The sequence below is a fragment of the Gallinula chloropus genome (genome assembly GCF_964237585.1).
Source record: "Gallinula chloropus genome assembly, chromosome: 16".
NCBI lineage: Eukaryota > Metazoa > Chordata > Aves > Gruiformes > Rallidae > Gallinula > Gallinula chloropus.
Window position 1 is genome coordinate 16,488,886 of NC_140101.1, and position 15,845 is coordinate 16,504,730.

The 15,845-nt window shown below is 54.7% G+C and overlaps 1 protein-coding gene across 1 annotated transcript in view; it reads left to right on the top strand.

The window, feature by feature from the left end:
- Positions 1–15,845, top strand: part of LOC311197736 (fer-1-like protein 4) — a gene marked incomplete at both ends in the record, with an annotated part of 48,740 nt that overhangs the window by 14,416 nt on the left and 18,479 nt on the right. Inside the window, 16 exons of the mRNA XM_084271532.1 lie at positions 673–757; positions 1,021–1,180; positions 1,406–1,589; positions 2,361–2,547; positions 2,713–3,077; positions 3,564–3,672; positions 4,392–4,590; positions 4,931–5,051; positions 5,634–5,734; positions 6,234–6,321; positions 7,478–7,594; positions 8,965–9,117; positions 12,140–12,323; positions 12,865–12,989; positions 13,357–13,491; positions 14,665–14,838. Of these exons, the coding sequence (XP_084127658.1) occupies positions 673–757; positions 1,021–1,180; positions 1,406–1,589; positions 2,361–2,547; positions 2,713–3,077; positions 3,564–3,672; positions 4,392–4,590; positions 4,931–5,051; positions 5,634–5,734; positions 6,234–6,321; positions 7,478–7,594; positions 8,965–9,117; positions 12,140–12,323; positions 12,865–12,989; positions 13,357–13,491; positions 14,665–14,838 (2,487 nt within the window). The remainder of the gene's footprint in view (positions 1–672; positions 758–1,020; positions 1,181–1,405; positions 1,590–2,360; positions 2,548–2,712; positions 3,078–3,563; positions 3,673–4,391; positions 4,591–4,930; positions 5,052–5,633; positions 5,735–6,233; positions 6,322–7,477; positions 7,595–8,964; positions 9,118–12,139; positions 12,324–12,864; positions 12,990–13,356; positions 13,492–14,664; positions 14,839–15,845) is intronic.

The following is a 15,845-nucleotide window of genomic DNA, read 5'->3' on the forward strand; positions in this document are numbered from 1 at the left end:
CTGTTTTGGGGGTGATTCCCTGCTGCTCCTTACCCTGGAGCCTCATCCAGCAGGTTGTGGAGGCGAATGATTGGTGTGGGAGGAGCTCAGCAGTGATTTGTGCTGGTAGAAAAGCCCAGGCAGGCAAAGAGCAGTCTTCAAAAATTCCCTGGACCAAAGTGCAGGGGCTTCTCCAAGACATGGGGCTTTTCTGGAGAATGCTAAACCCAGCCAGCACCTCCTCTGATGCACAATCTCCAGCACTTTCCCTGTGAAAGGCTGCATGTGTCATCTTCTGGTGTGGGTACAACAAGCACTGAGCAAGGCTCAGGTTTTGGAGAGACACTAGCTGGGTGGGAGCATGGCTCTGCCTTGACCCAGAGGATATGGACATGGGAGTCCTATGGGAAAGCAGGTCTGCCCTTGGTCTGCCACAGGGTTTGTCTTATCTGGGGCTGGCAGAAGCAGCTGAATTGGTTGCACATGAATTTGCCTTGCCCCAGGTTTGGGGGAGGGCTGTGGGCTGGTGGGCTCTGTGGGAGTGGTTGGGCAAGGAATGGGTTTGTCCCAGGGCTCACTCCAAGGAGTCAGTGTGTGTGAGAGGCTTGCACCTCTTAGCAGTCCTGTGCTCAGGGGATACCTGGATGTGTAGCCACCTCTCCTGGTGTTCAGGGGGCTTTCTGCTGGCTGCAGGTTTTTCACTCAAAGAAGATCCCATTCCTGGCAACGTGCATAGGAACATTCAAGATGGATATTGTGACAGTGTACAGCCAGCCAGGTAGGACTGCCTGCTGCTCCCTGACCCCAGCTGTGTCTGAAACTGGGGTTTCCTTCGTGTTCTGCTGGGTCTGGTGAGGGCCTTGTCTTTAAAGCACTTTGTTCTCATGAGGACCAGCACTCGCTTCGCCTCCTGGCTGGCTGAGGGCTGGAGGCACCTTCTGCACCTTCAGAGGCAGCGTCAGGGCAATCTGTGCAGGTGTGGTTGGGATGTGAAATGGTAACCTGGGCTCTCCACAGGGAACTCCTTCCCTTCCCTCTCAGATCACAGGTTTTTCCAGAAGTGGGCTGTTATCAGTGACCCTATGGACACCCAGGCAGGCGTGAAAGGCTTTGTGAAGTGCAGCATCGCTGTGACTGCACGTGGGGAAGTGGTGGGCTCCCCTCCCACCTCTTCCAGCAGCCAGGATGAGGACATTGAAAGGTAAGTGTGGTGCCATATTGCATGGCCCTGGGGGAAAGAGTCATGTCTCTCTTTGCACTACTTCTTTTCCCCCATTTTTCCCTCTTCTGATGGGGAAAAACTCAGGGAGAGAGGCCCGTGGTTGGGCAGGATCCAAACCTCCTGCCAGTCAGGGCATTTCCCAGCATGGTGTTTCCTGGGCTCTAGGAGAGAGTCAGACCATGAATACATGACTTTGTCTTTCAGGAACCTCCTGCTGCCTAAGAAAGTCCCTGCAGAGAGACCCTGGGCCAGGGTCTGCATCAAGCTGTATCGTGCCGAGGGTCTGCCCAGCCTGAGTGAGGGCATCATGGGTGGTTTCTCCAAAATCATAGGGGAGAAAAAGGTCTTTATTGACCCATATGTGCAGGTCTTGTTCTGTGGGCAGCAGGTGAGTCTGCTGGTGGCATCTGTGTGGGTCAAGCTGATCCTGCCCTGGTTATGTGGCAGCATGTGCTGGCCTGATGCTGCCAGGATCCTCCGTGGGGGACAGCAATCCCACTGGAGACAGGCTGGGAGAGACCAAGTAATGCTGTCTTTGGCAGTGGCCTGAGCTGTGGATGTGTGGTGTCTGGATGAGAAGACTTTTATGGGACTTTTGTCTCTGAAGAAGGCTGAACAGAGAACAGCCCCAGCCCTGAGCACAGCCACTGGCTGAGCTGCTGGCTGTGCAGGCAGAGATTTCCTACCCTGTCATGGACACCCTGCAGCAGCAGTTTTCTGTGGCAAACTGGACTCAGCCTGTGACACTCTTGGGAGAGTTTACAGAGCTAATGGCCCTTTTCTTGCATTCAGGGCTGGGGTTTCTGTTCCTGTGATATCCACTGAGATGACAGTCAGTTCCTGGGTAGCCTGGTGTGCTGTTGGGTGCTCCCAGAGGACCCTGTGACACCTCTAGGGCTCCTGGTGCTGCCCACTTGCTTTCAGTGTTTGCCTTGGCTGTGAAGGGTGCAGCCAGGGCAGTGGAACAGCTTCCCCTTTGTAAAGCACAGAGAGTTGGGATGGGGACGGGGCAGGAGCAGGGATATTTCCACCTCCAGAGCCTGCCCAGCACGGTCTGCAGGTGGAATGGGAGAACATGCCATTCCCAGGGAGGCTTGGAGGCATCCCTTGCTCTGGGTGCTGGGTGGGATGCATGGCTTACAGGCTTTCTCCTTCCCAGGGGGAAACATCAGTGGAGACCAACACCACTGAGCCTGAGTGGAACGAGCAGATCAGCTTCATCGAGATGTTCCCACCTCTGGCCAGGAAGATAAAAGTCCAGGTGCTGGATGATGCCAACGTTGGTGATGTGGCCATTGCTACACACTACATTGACCTGCAGCAGATCTCAGACCCTGGCAGGAATGGTGAGGCCAGGCACAGCTGCCCCTGCCAGGGTGGTCTCCTGGAGGAGGGAAGCAGGAGTGGCCAAAGCACACTCCCATCCTTCTGCCCTGGGGCTTCTTCCTGGGGAAAGGTCTCTCTGCAGCAGTACCCTGGGGTGTGCTCAGACCCTGTCCCTGTCACTGCAGGCTTTAACCCCACGTTTGGCCCAGCCTGGGTGAACCTGTATGGCTCCCCCCAGAACTCCACCCTGCGGGACATCCACAAAGACCTTAACGAGGGCGTGGGCGAGGGGACCTGGTACCGCGGGCGCATCCTCATGGCCATCGCGGTGGAAATCTTCAGCAGCCCCAGTGTGACAGAGAGAAAGCTTGGGGACAAGGCAAAAGGTGCCCTAAGCAAACTGAAGCTGAAGAAGAAAAGTAAGAAATCCAAGGAGAAAGCCAAGGAACTGAACCAGCTGCAGGGAGAAGAGGAGGCTGGGGACTCTCCGGAGGCTGAGCAGCCTGGGGAGGTCATCGTGGAGGTGGAAGAGCTTCACCCGCTCCCCAGGGTGAGTCCTGCCATGCCAGTGTGCTGACCCATACCAGCACAGGCTTCCCAGGGAGGAAGCAGTGGGATCACTTGGTGCTGTAGCAGTGCTGGAGCAAACCCAGCCTGCCCATTGCTGAGCCACCCAGGGCTGTCTGATCTTTTGCAAGGGCCGAGGCCACAGCCCCAGAACTGCCTCTTACAGTAAGGCTGGAGCATCCCCTCATGTGCTGCCTGCCTGGCATAGGGAGGACTCTTGCCTGGGTGCTATTCCCATGGCAAACCTGCCTTGGAGCAGGTATGTTTTCTCCCCTGAGCCAGGGAGTTGTTAGCTGGCTCTGGGCTCTATTTGGCCTGGAAAAGACAGGCAAGGAGGAACTGTGTTGGTACAGTAGCTGTCCCTTAGCTTACGAATCTCTGTGGTGGCTTCATGCAGGCATCAGCCATGCCCTGGTGCTCTGTGAATGTCTGCTGAGGCTCTGGGGCTGATTTCTGTCTCCTTGCTCAGAGTGCATTGGGGAGGAAGGAGGAATTCCTTCTCTTCGCTGCTTTCTTTGAAGCCACTATGATGGACTCCTCTCTCTGTTCCAAGCCTGTCAGCTTTGAAGTTTCTATAGGTGGGTATTTCCTGGAGCCCTGTGTCTAGAAACTGTGGGAACAGTGTAGCTTTCCTTCTGACAGCCCGAGTCAGCACTGTGACAGCCCTTTTCACAGCTCATGCCTCTGAAACAGGAACTCAGGAGGGGTGGGGGGTGAGTCTGTGAGTGTCCACGGTGCTTTAGTGACCTCAGAAATCTGGATGCTGTCCCATGGGATTGGAGACCTGCAGTATTTGTCTGAACTGCCTGTTGGGAGGAGAGTGGTTCAAGCTCTCCAGGGATGAGACAAGGAAGAAGGGATTGGGAGAAATAAAGGGAAGCAGGGGAAGGGAAACCCAACTAGGGTTGGCCATGCAGTGCTGAGGGGCTCTGACAAGGGGTGATTTGGAAACTGTGGTAGGAGAGCAGGTCCAAGCCCACAGCTGCTAAGCTGGATAGGTGAAGATGCTTGATGCTGACAAGTCTTCCTGGCCCCAGTGTAGGGGTGTAGGTGGCAGTTAGCAGGCACTTGGTGGAGCTGGTGGACCTGAAAGCATACACAAGCAATTGCCCAGCTGCCTCTCTGACCCCCTGGTTGTTGTGTGATGCTGTGATGGTTGGGTGCTACTGAACTGCTGGGTTCAAAAAATAGTGCATGCCCCTGTGCTTCTCTTGGCAGGATGATTGCACTGTGAATTTTCAAGCTGGTTTAGCAGTGACCCCACTTACCTGCTTACTGTTTGATGCTTAACTTCAAGGAAACTATGGCAAAGCTGAAGAGGCTGCGACCAAAGTGTGGAGAAAAGTGGAAAAGGGAGAAGTGAGAGAAGAAAAGCAGCCTTTGCTGGACCCTGGTTCAGATGGTCAGCTGGATGTTGATGTCCTGACCCCAGCTTCAGCAGCAGTGAACAAGTCGGTGACAAAGTGCCAGCAACCAGAGCCCATGGAATATGACAGGTGAGTCTTCTTCATCCTTCTCTCCCACCTGCCCTGGTCCTGCCTCAGCTTCCCCCATTAGTTGTTCCAGATGTTGTTAGAGGCCTGCTTGACAATGTGAGGGCTATGCAGGTGTTTCTGCTCTTCACACCCCTGCAGCTTGCCATGGCCTTGCTGCTGCCTTTGCTCATTATCTCTACAGGCCCCAAAGTGTCCTGGTATGGGGCTCAAAGCACCCAGTCCTCTGTGAAGAGGCTGGAGCACAGGTGCTGCTCCCTGTGCTGGGGGTGTGAGCACCCTGGTGTGACATGTTTGCTTTCTGCAAACAGCAGCCCTAACCTCCTGTGCCTGCTGCCCTTAGGTCATACAGCTGCCTGCCCATGGTGCATGAGAAACCCTGTGTGTATGTGTGGAGCTACTGGGAGGATCACACTTGGAGACTCTACATTTCCAACTGGATTGTCAAGCTGGCAGAGCGCCTGGTAACACGTTCAGGGTGTCTGTCCCTCCCTGCAGCACGTGCTGTTTGCTCAGTGAAACGTTTGCCTTAAATATCATCACCTCCCATGCAAGTCCATGTCTCTCTCCATGTCCCACCTGTGCTTTAGCCATGTGGGGCAAGGCAGTGAGTGCAGAGCCATTGTCCCTGCTGTGCTGCAGCCTGGTGCTGTTTCCCAGAGGTGTGTAGGACAAAAACCTCCTCTGCTCCTGGACGTGAGCTGTGTGTGCCCTGGGGAGATGCTGCTGCAGGCAGATGCTCAGCCTTGGGCTGTCAAGGCTGGGCAGCCTCTTCCCAGGGCCTTGCCTTTCGCTTTTGTGCTTAGAAATCCAAAAGCAGAGCGTTGCAGTGGTTGCTCAAGGACACAAGGTGGTGTGACAGCCAGCGGGAAGGTTGTCCCCAGGCTCTAGGGAGTACCTGGTGGCACAGTGCTGTGCTGCAGCACCCTCACCTTTCCCAGCTCCACAGAAGGGCACAATCCATTTATGGCAAATGCATCCTTGCAATGTCCTGCTCTGACCCTGTGGCCAGGCTGGAGCTCCCTGAACATTGTGCTTTCCCACAGGAGCAGGGGCTGGAAGATGTGGAGAAGCTCATGAGAAGGCCAAAAACTAAAGCTGAAGAGCGGCTCCAAGAGGTGCTGGAGGAATTTGTAGCTGGATGCAGGTTAGCATGTCCCTGATTTCCATGGGTGTCTTGTTCTTCTCAGGTTAGATTGTATCATGTTCTGCCTGGGCTGTGTGCAGCCTGCTTCCTCACCCACTTGAGGCAGATGAGCTTTTCAGGCTTGGAGAGGATTCCTCAGTCCTGGGACACACAGGGGTCACAGACAGCAGCCTCAGTTCTTCCAGACTCCTGGGTGTTTCCTCAGTGTTAGGACATGTCCTTCACTCTCTTCAGTTGTGCAGTCAAGAAACCAGTGCTTCAGTCACTGTGAGTGCCCAGTGGGGTCTGACACACACCTCAACCCCCAGCCTTGTGATGGTAACAGCAGAGAGGGTGCCTCAGGTGCTGGGCATTTCCCAGTGCAGAAGGGAGGGTGTAGCAGGGAGGGGGTTTTCTGGTGCCTCTGGATTTAGTATGGGAGACGTGGAGCTCGTGCCCCTGCTGTGGGAGCCTGCAGGGTGCAGAGGGTGCAGAGCCTGTGCTGCCTTTCTCATTGCAGGCAGTACTCACTCAGTGCAGGGAGGAAAACAATGGCACATCCCAACAGCCTGGACAGATGTCGGACAAAGTACTTGCTGCGCAACATCGTAAGCTGTGGGGCTTGGAGGTGCTTCTGTGGGCCCCACTGGAGGGGATGCTTCTGGAGGACCAGATATAGTTGATGCTAAGGAAGAAACTTGGGGCTAAGACTGATGAAATCAGTTATGGGAATTTACTGCAGCATCTCCCACTTCTGCTCAGAGCAGCACAGCTTCCAGCACAGGAACAGAGGCAGGGACTGGCCGTGGCTGCCTGCAGTTTTATGACATCCTTCCTCTCCTGAAGAGCTCGTGTGCTTGAGCACATGCATGTTGCTGCTCTGTAGGTTGCTGGAGGCCTTTTGGTGCAGGCCATTCCTGCAGGTGGTTGTGGGGGAGCTCGCTGGCCCCTGGAAACTGAGCCCACAGGCTGGGTACCCATCCAGCAGATCTACAACAACCATCCATCTGCATGTCTTGAAAGAGGGCAGCACTGAGGCTCTCAGAGTCCTGCAGACAAGGCCAGCTAGCTGAATGAGAGCACAGTTCCATGCCCTCTGCCAGCACAGCAGAGAACAGCTATAGTCATAGTCCCCAGCTTTGCTGGGTGACAAAATTACAATGGCAGCCAGTCTGTCCCAGCTCCCTTCCCTCTGCCTCCTTGCACATCATCACCTGAACTATGGTGAAGGTGCTCTCCTAAGTCTGGGGCTCTCTGAAAGAGAGAACCAGCCCAAGAGACAAGTTTTCTGGCCTTGTCAGTCCATGCTGGGCTCATGCCCTGAATTCCTTCTGGATCTCTTTGTTAGTTTTGGTTCATCACAAAGTCTGTCCTCAGCTAAGGGATATGAAGGCGCAGGTGTAACATCCTGCATCTTTGTATTCCCATACTTCTGAGCAACTTCCAAGTTGCTTCTTGTGCAAAGCCCCCTCCAGTTGCTACCTGGAGCCCCAGACCACCAGCTTCTGGAATGTTTATTCCTTACACATCTTTCTGCCCCAAACGATGCACGAGCTCATGGGCTCCCATCACCCTCTGGTGTGGGCAGAGCTGGTGAGTTCCTTGAGCCTCTAGCTCTTGGCATGTGTCCCCGAATGGCTTGTGAGAGGCTCCTGAAGGTTTGCTCTGGGGAGTGAGCCGTGCTGGGGGACAGGATGGGTGTGACTGGCCCCTGGGAGGGCCACCAGGCCATGGCTGCGCCTGAGGGCCCTGCTCTCTGCTCAGATCCTGTGTGCCAAGCAAGGGCTCCGCCTGAAGCGGCAGCTGACTCGGGCCAACGTCAAGGAGAAAGTTAAGGAGACAAGGAAGGTCCTGACAAAGCTACGCTTCATGGCTAAAGAGGTACCCTGTTTTGGGGCAGGAGAGGGTGCTGGGCTGGCTGCTGGGGTGCTTGCTGGCCTGAGTTGGGGGCTGCTGCTCTGCTGTCCTTCCTTGCTCTGTAAATCCCAAGCTCCAGCTGCCTGAAGTTCCCATATTTCATCCAATGGCTCTTATGAGGGATGAGGCTTGGTGACTCTGCTGGGCTGCTGGTGGCAGAGCAGTGGTCACAGCAGCTGAGCAGTGGGTTGGAGGCAGAGCTGGGTGGGCTGTGGGCCTGTCCAGCCTGAGGCCCTGCCTGCTGTGGGCAGCCTGCCTGGGAAAACAGCCTTGCCTGTGCTGCCAGCACTCTTACCTGGGACTGACCCTAGCAACTTACTGCAAATTCAAACTTGCATTGAAATAAGGTCTCCATAGCAGAGAGTCAGTTTTCAGTGGAATCACTGGCTCCAGTTTAAGTTGCTAAGGACAACCAGTGTGTTTGTGTAGTGAAAACCAGAATGCAATGTTTGCTGGGGGTCAGTGGACAGATGTTGATGCAGTTTGGAGAAGTCTTTCACTAAATGAAGCCAAATTGTTTTGACACCTTTAGCTGTGTGAGGACTTGTGCATAACCAAGATGTTGCTTCTTGCACCAATGGCAGAAGCTGTCCTCAGGCTTCAGCCTTGTAGGCTGGCTGCAGCTGATCCCCTAGAGAGAGAGGAACCTCCTCCCCTTTTGCCCAGTGCAGTTGGATGGGAATGTGGCTGTCTCTATGGAGTCAGCCCTGCACATACACTTGCCACTTTTAGCCTGCTTGGAGGCTGCTGGTCTTGGGCCAGTTCAGTAATAAATGGTTTCAGCTTCTCCTGTGCTGAAAAATTGCAAGTACCAGTGCAAACACTAATGACAGGGAGACTGAGCTGGGAAAGAGAACTTAGGTTGGGGTTTAAAAGAAAGCATTGCTTCCATCTCTACATTTGCTTTATTGCAGGTCCTGCAACTTTATACTGGGCACTCCTGTAGCTGGGGTGCTGGCTAATGTGGTTCCTTCCCATGGGTCAGCACTTGGGCTGCTGTCAAAGGTGTGGGGTAAAATGCTGCTTCTCCAGCCTCATATGGGTTTCCTCTTCCCCATGTGCCAAGGGGTTGAGTGCATCCTGGTGGTGGTTGCATTGAAAAACAAGACAGGGCACAGAAACCTTTCAAAGAAACCTGCAGAGCCATATTGCAGGGATGAGACTTCCAGAAGTATGTGCCCACTGCTAGCCCCTTCATTTGCTTCTGGATCTCCAAAGTACCATGTAGCCAGCAGCCCCTCCTGTGAGGGGCCAAAGCTGTTGCTGTGTCAGTAGAGCAAGGACAAGATACGTGCTGTTTGTCTGCTGTGACCTTCCTCTCCTCCTCCCTCCAGCCCCAGGGCACTCTCCCTGATGTCCTCATCTGGATGATCAGCAACAACAGGCGTGTGGCATACACCAGAATCCCTGCACAGAACATCCTCTACTCAGTAGTTGAAGAGGAGAAAGGCAAGGACTGTGCGAAGATCCAGACTGTCTTTATGAAGGTAGGCTGCATATGGATGTGCCCTTGCTGCACACTGCTTCTCTCCTTGCTTCCACCCTCCTTCCTGAAGTCCCAGAGTTCACAGGGAAGCACAGCTCTTGCTCCACCACTGCCTTTTGCCTCTGGTGGTGCTCTGTCTCCTGTGCTCCTTGGTCAGCCACTGGCTGGTGGTAGTTGTCTGGGTCTGATGGGGGCACAGCTAAGATAGGAAACCTGCTGAACCTCAGAATCACCAGGTTGGAAAAGACCTTTAAGATCATCAAGTCCAACTGTTCCAATCCATATCCCTGAGCACCTCATCTACCCATCTGTTAAACACACCCAGGGGGGTGACTCAGCCCCTCCCTGGGCAGCCTGTGCCACAGCCCCACAACTCTGCCAGGGAAGAACTTTTCCCTCACATCTGCTCTGACCCTGCCCTGGGGCAGCTTGAGCCCATTGCCCCTTGTCCCATCTCCTGTCCCCTGGCTGAAGAGACCATCGCCCACCTCTCTGCACCCTCCTGGCAGGGCAGGGGAGGTGGGGAGAAGGTCTCCCCTCAGCCTCCTCCTCTCCAGGCTGAACACCCCCAGCTCCCTCAGCTGCTCCTCAGAGGATTTGCCCTCCAGCCCCTTCCCCAGCCTGGTTACCCTTCTCTGGACTCACTCCAGGACCTCAATGTCCCTCTTATGGTGAGGGGCCCAGAACTGGACCCAGCACTGGAGGTGCAGCCTCACCAGTGCCCAGTCCAGGGGCACAATCCCCTCCCCAGACCTACTGGCCACACTATTTTTGATGCAAGCCAGGATGCTTGTGCAGGGCACACTGCTGGCTCATATTCAGCCTGCAGCCACCCAACACCCCCAGGTCCTTCTCTGCCTGACAGCTCTCCAGCCAGTCTCCCCCAGCCTGTAGCGCTGCAGGGGGTTGTTCTGTCCCATGGGCAGCACTCTGCACTTGGCCTTGTTAAACTTCACCCCATTGGTCTCAGCCCATCGGTCCAATCTGTTCAGATCCCTCTCAAGAGCCTCCCTCCCCTCAGGCAGATCAACACTTCCTCCCAGCTCAGTGTCCTCTGCAGACTCACTGAGGGAACATTCAACCCCCTCATCCAGCTCATGGCTAAAGGTGTTGAACAGAACTGGCCCCAGGCCTGAGCCCTGGGGGTGCCACTCGTGACCGGCCTCCAGCTGGATTTGGCTCCGTTCACCCTTTGGGCCCGGCCATCCAGCCAGTTTTGAACCCAGCTGAGGGTCCCCCTGTCCAGGCCAGTGGCAGCCAGTTTCTCAGTCAGAATGCTGTGAGGAACCGTGTCAGAGGCTTTCCTGAAGTCCAGGTAGACACATCCACAGCCTTCCCCTCGTCCATTAAGCGGGTCACCTTGTCCTAGGCCATGATCAGGTTGGTTTGGCAGGACCTGCCTTTCATAAACCCATGGTGGCTGGGCCTGATCCCCTGGCCATCACATGTGCTGCATGGTAGCACCAAGATGACCCTCTCCATGATCCTCCCTGGGACTGAGGTCAGACTGACAGGCCTGTAGCTCCCTGGATCCTCTTTCCGACCCTTCTTGTCTGTGGGTGTCACATCTGCCAGCCTCCAGTGAGTGGAACCTGCCCAGTCTGCCAGGATTGCTGGGAGATCATGGAAAGGGGTTTGGCAAGCACATCACCAGCTCTCTCAGCACCCTGGGGTGGATCCCATCTGGTCCCATTGACCTGTGGGTGTCTAACTGGCCAAGTAGGTCACTAATCTTTTCCATGGGAGCTTTGTTATTCTTCCCCTCCCTGTCAGCCAGGGCCTGAGGATGAGCACTCAGGGAACATCCAACTTTACTAGTAAATACTGAGGTAAAGGAGGAATTAAGGACCTCAGCCTTGTCCTCATCCCTTGTCACTAATGTTCCCCCTGCATCCAATAAGGGCTGGAGATTCTCCTTGCCCCTCCTCTTACTGTTAATGTACCTGGAGAAGGGCTTTTTATTCTCTTTTACAGAACTGGCCAGGCTGAGTTCCAGTTCAGCTTTAGCCCTTCTGACTTTCTTCCTACATGATCTCAGTAAATTCCTATAGTCACCCCAAGACACCTGCCCCTTCTTCCAAAGCTCATCTATCCCCCTCTTTTCCCCAATATCTTCCTGGATCTCCCTACTCAGCCCAGCTGGCTTCCTTCCTTGCCGACTCCTCTTTCCACAGCCTGTTCTTGTGCCACCAAGATTTCCTTCTTGAGGAGCAACCAACCCTTTTGGGCTTCTCTGCCCTCCAGGGCTGCCTCCCATGGGATCTTACTGAGCAGCTTCCTGAACAGACCAAAGTCAGCCCTAGGGAAGCCTAAGGTGCTTGTTCTGGTGTTTCGCTTCCTTACTTCTCCCAGTACTAAGAATTCTGTCAGCTCATGATCACTGTGCCCCAGGCGTCCTCCAACCTTCACATCCCCCACTAGCCCTTCTCTGTTTACAAACAACAAGTCCAGCAGGGCACCTTCCCTGGTGGGTTCATTCACCAGCTGGGTCAGGCAGTTGTCTTCCAAACACTGCAGGAACCTGCTAGACTGCTTCCTCCCTGCTGTACTGTACCTCCAGGTAAATTGAAGTCCCCAGTAAGCATGAGGGCTGGTGGTCCTGAGACTTCTCCCAGTTGTTTAAAAACCAACTCATCAGCTTCCTCCTCCTGGCCAGGTGGTCTATAGCAGCCTCCCATCACTATATCTGCCTGATTTCATGCTCCTCTGATTTTTACCCAGAGACACTCAACCCTGTCTTCACCATCCTCCAGCTCCAGGCTGTCAAAACATTGTCTGACACACAGGGTTACCCCACCTCCCCTCCTACCCAGCCTGTCACACCTGTATAGTTTACAAACAGCCACTGCAGCACTCCAGCCATGTGCATTATCCCACCACGTTTCTGTGATGGCAATCACATCATAGTCTCCTTGACTTACAAGGACTTCCAGTGCCTCCTGCTTGTTGCCCATGCTGTGTGCATTGGTGTAGATGCCCTTCAGCTGGTCAATTGATCTTGTTACAACCTCTTGTGCTTTCAGGCTCCTCGCTTACACACTGGTGAGATCTTTGCCAAACTGGAGATTTACATGTGGCTTGGGGTAACCAAATATGCAAAGAACTGTTTGGTGGAGCTGCCTGAGGAGTTCAAGTACCTCTCTGAGAATGGACAGGAGATAGCGCAGCTCTTGCCATACAGTCCTCCCAGCTGGCTCAGCAGGGATGGTGAGTGTGGATGCCACTTCATCACTTGACTGTGAGCAGGAGAGCAGAGGTGAGAGGTCCTGCCCCAGGGTCAGTGTCCAAGCACTGGGACCCGATCCATCATCTCCATGCTGTCTCCAAGGCATGACTGTGACAGGCAGGTCCAGTTTGCTCTCATGAGGATGTGTTTGCACACTCCCAGCTGGAGCAGCAGCTAGGATGGGCACTTTGTGGGGACCAAATGTGCTGCCAGACTGGCAGTGGGCATGAGGTCTGTCCTCTGCAGGGGCAGTGGTGCTCCCCCAGGGCAGATGCTCACAGCACATGAATGTCATGTCCTTCCCAGAAGTGTCTGGGGAGCCCCCTGAGCTTTTCTTGCTTGGCCAAAGTTTTTGAGATGTCCTGGCTTCCTGAGAACCACAGTGAGTGCCCCCACAGGTAGTACCCATCCCTTGCAGGATGTACCCACTCCTACCTGGTTGGCCCTCTTCTTCATGCATTTTTTGAGCTTGCACAGGGCTGTGTTGGGGGACTAGGACCTGTCTTGTCTTTTCTTTACCAGATTTCAGCTATTTCCAGCTCCGAGCTCATCTGTACCAGGCTCGAGGGATCCTCCCTGCGGGTGACAACGGCCTTTCAGACCCGTTTGTGAGAGTGGTGTTTTCAACTCATTGCCAGACCTCCAGGGTGAGACTGCTTAAACCTCTTCCCTCTGCTGTCATGGGGAGAGAAAACCCATCCTGTCCTCACTGACCTGCTGAAGGCCAGTGCTGCTGTAGGAATGCCACACCTCCAGACCCGAAGTGTTTGCTGTAGGGAGTGTGGCTGTGTTCAGGGAACGTGCCCCAGACCAGGCACATCACTCAGCACAGTCTCCAAGGCTGATTGGTCTGTGCTGGCTGATCCCAAGTGCTGACTTCACAGTTTTACAATCCCCTCCCAGCAGCTGTGTGTGGGAGAGGGGATCATCTCATGCTTCCTCAGTCTCCTTACAAAGTGCATGTGAGGTTTTTCCACTGTCTCTGGCCTGCTCAGGCCTCCTGTCTGTCTGCAGGTGCTGGAGGAGACACTGAGCCCCATGTGGAACGAGCTACTTCTGTTTGACCAGCTCATTATTGATGGGAAAAAAGAAGAGTTGAAAACAGAGACCCCCATCATTATAATCAACCTGTTCAGCCACAATAAATTTGTAAGTATGACTGTGCTGTCCACCTGCTGTCATTTCCAGGGCAGGGAGGGCAGAGGAGCTGTGTGTGGGTGCTGTGAGCTGCAGCTTCTGAGTCAAATCTCTGGTTTCCACGACTCAGCTTGACCCCAGCCCATGGGGAGTCCAGGGACTGTGGCTGAGGTTGAGACTTTCTGCAGACCCCTGTGCTGAGGTGGTGTGAAGCTGCTGGCTGCTGCATGCAGATGGCTTTGAGATGCTCTGAGCTAGGGTCTGCCAAGGGCTCAGTGGGTCTGAGATCTCTCCTTTTTGGAGAAGCACTGCGCCTCTCCCAGCTGCCTGTCCTGCTTCCTTGGCAGGCTCACATTGCAGAGGGCTCGTAGTGGGGAGGGGACAGTGTAGCTCTTAGGGCTGTTCCATCACCTATGACCCCAGGTGTCTTCTTCCATCCCTCCTCAGTCCTCCCTTTTCTGCCTTCATTAGCACTTTGAGGTCACACTCGTCTCCTGGGGCCTCTTTGTTATGGGAAGGCAAAGAGCAGAACTCGCTCAGCAGCTTCCCTGGGTCCATTTCTGGGTCCCAGTACAAGGCAGATTCTGACACACTGGAGTGAGTCCAGAGGAGGCCACCAATATGGTTTGGGCTGGAGCAGAGGACAGGGTGAGGAGAGGTGGAGATCTGGGTATGTTCAGCCTGGAGAAGGTGAGGCGACAACAGCGTCTTATTGATGCCTGCAAAGGATAGAAAAGGTGGAGTTGAGCTTCCCTTGGAGGGACCCAGGGGCAGGATGACACAGCAGTGGACACAAGTTGGAAGAAGAATAAAGTCCAACTTGATATAAAGAAGCAATTTTCACCAAGAGGGAATTCAAATGCTGGGTCTGGAGCTCAGGGATCTCCAGACTTTGAGACATTCAACCCTGACTGGAGGAGACTCTGAGCAACCTCATCTAGCTTTGATGTCCTCTAGTGCATGGTCCCAGGCTGTTTGCCCAGTTCTACATGGAGACAGGCTGGGAGTTAAGAGGAGCAAGTGTGTCTCATTTCCTCCTAGCTCTGGATGGAGCAGAGTAGATCAAAGGATGGGGTGGGGGGCGGGGGGAGAGCAGTCATGTGCTGTCCTAAATTAGTGCTGGTCTTTTCTCTGAGGTGATGTGAGAACACAGTGATGCTCTGACCCATTCCTCCTTCTCCATAGGGCTCCCCTGAGTTCCTTGGCCAAGCCTTCGCTGTCCCACAGGTGAAGCTGGTTGATGAGCAGTACACCAAACCTTCCCTGCAGTTCTTCGATTTCTACAAAAGCACCAGAGCAGCAGGAGAGCTCATTGCCACTTTTGAGCTGATTGAGCTGGATTACAGTGGCTATTTAGAGGTAACAGGCTTGTAGGAAGCTGCATGTGGTTGCCAGCTCACTGGGGAAAGCTGTGTGTGAGGAACTGCTTGCATGGGGCCCACCAGAAGATTCCCTGTTGGAAGTCAGGTTTGGCTTTCAGCTGGAAGGAGACTGCAGGGACAGTCTGGGAGTGGAGATCAGGAGGGGAAGGAGAGAATACATGGCATGGAGTAGAAATCACTTTCATTGCTTGGTGTCCATCTCACTGGGCAACGAGGTGGGATGAGAACTGGCTGACAGCAGAGCCCAGAGCAGAGCTCAGTGGCTCAGGGCCTGGTTGGAGGCCTGTAGCCAGTGGTGTGCCCCAGGGGTCAGTGCTGGGGCTGGTCTTGTTCAACATACCCATCAGTGACCTGGACAGGGGACAGGGCATACCCCCAGCCAGGCTGCTGAGGATACCAAAGCGGGAGGAGTGGCCACCACACCAGAAGGCTGCGGTGCCGCTCAGCCAGGCCTGGGCAGGCCGGAGAGCTGGGCAGAGAGGAACCGAGAGAAGCCCAGCAAGGGCAAGTGTAGGGTCCTGCCTCAGTGAGGAACGACCCCAGGCACCAGTACAGGTGGGGGTGACCTGCTGGGAAGCAGTGCTGCGGAGAAGGACCTGGGAGTGCTGGTGACAACAAGCTCTCCATGCCCAGCAGTGTGGCCTCGTGGCTGAGAGGCCGATGGGCCCTGAGCAGAGCGTGGCCAGCGGGTCCAGGGAGGTTCTGTTCTCCTCCCCTCTGCTCAGCCCTGCTGAGCCACAGCTGGAGTTGGGTGTCCAGTGCTGGGCTCCCAGTTCAGGACAGACAGGGAGCTGCTGGAGAGAGGCCAGAGAGGGTATGAGGCTGAGGAGGGGCTGGAGCATCTCTGGTGTGAGGGAAGGCTGAGAGAGCCAGGGCTGGTTCTGCTGGATCTCCTCCTGGAGAGGAGAAACTGAGAGGGGATCTGATCAGTACTTATCGGTATCTAAAGGGGGGTGTCCAGAGGATGGGGGAGACTCTTCTCAG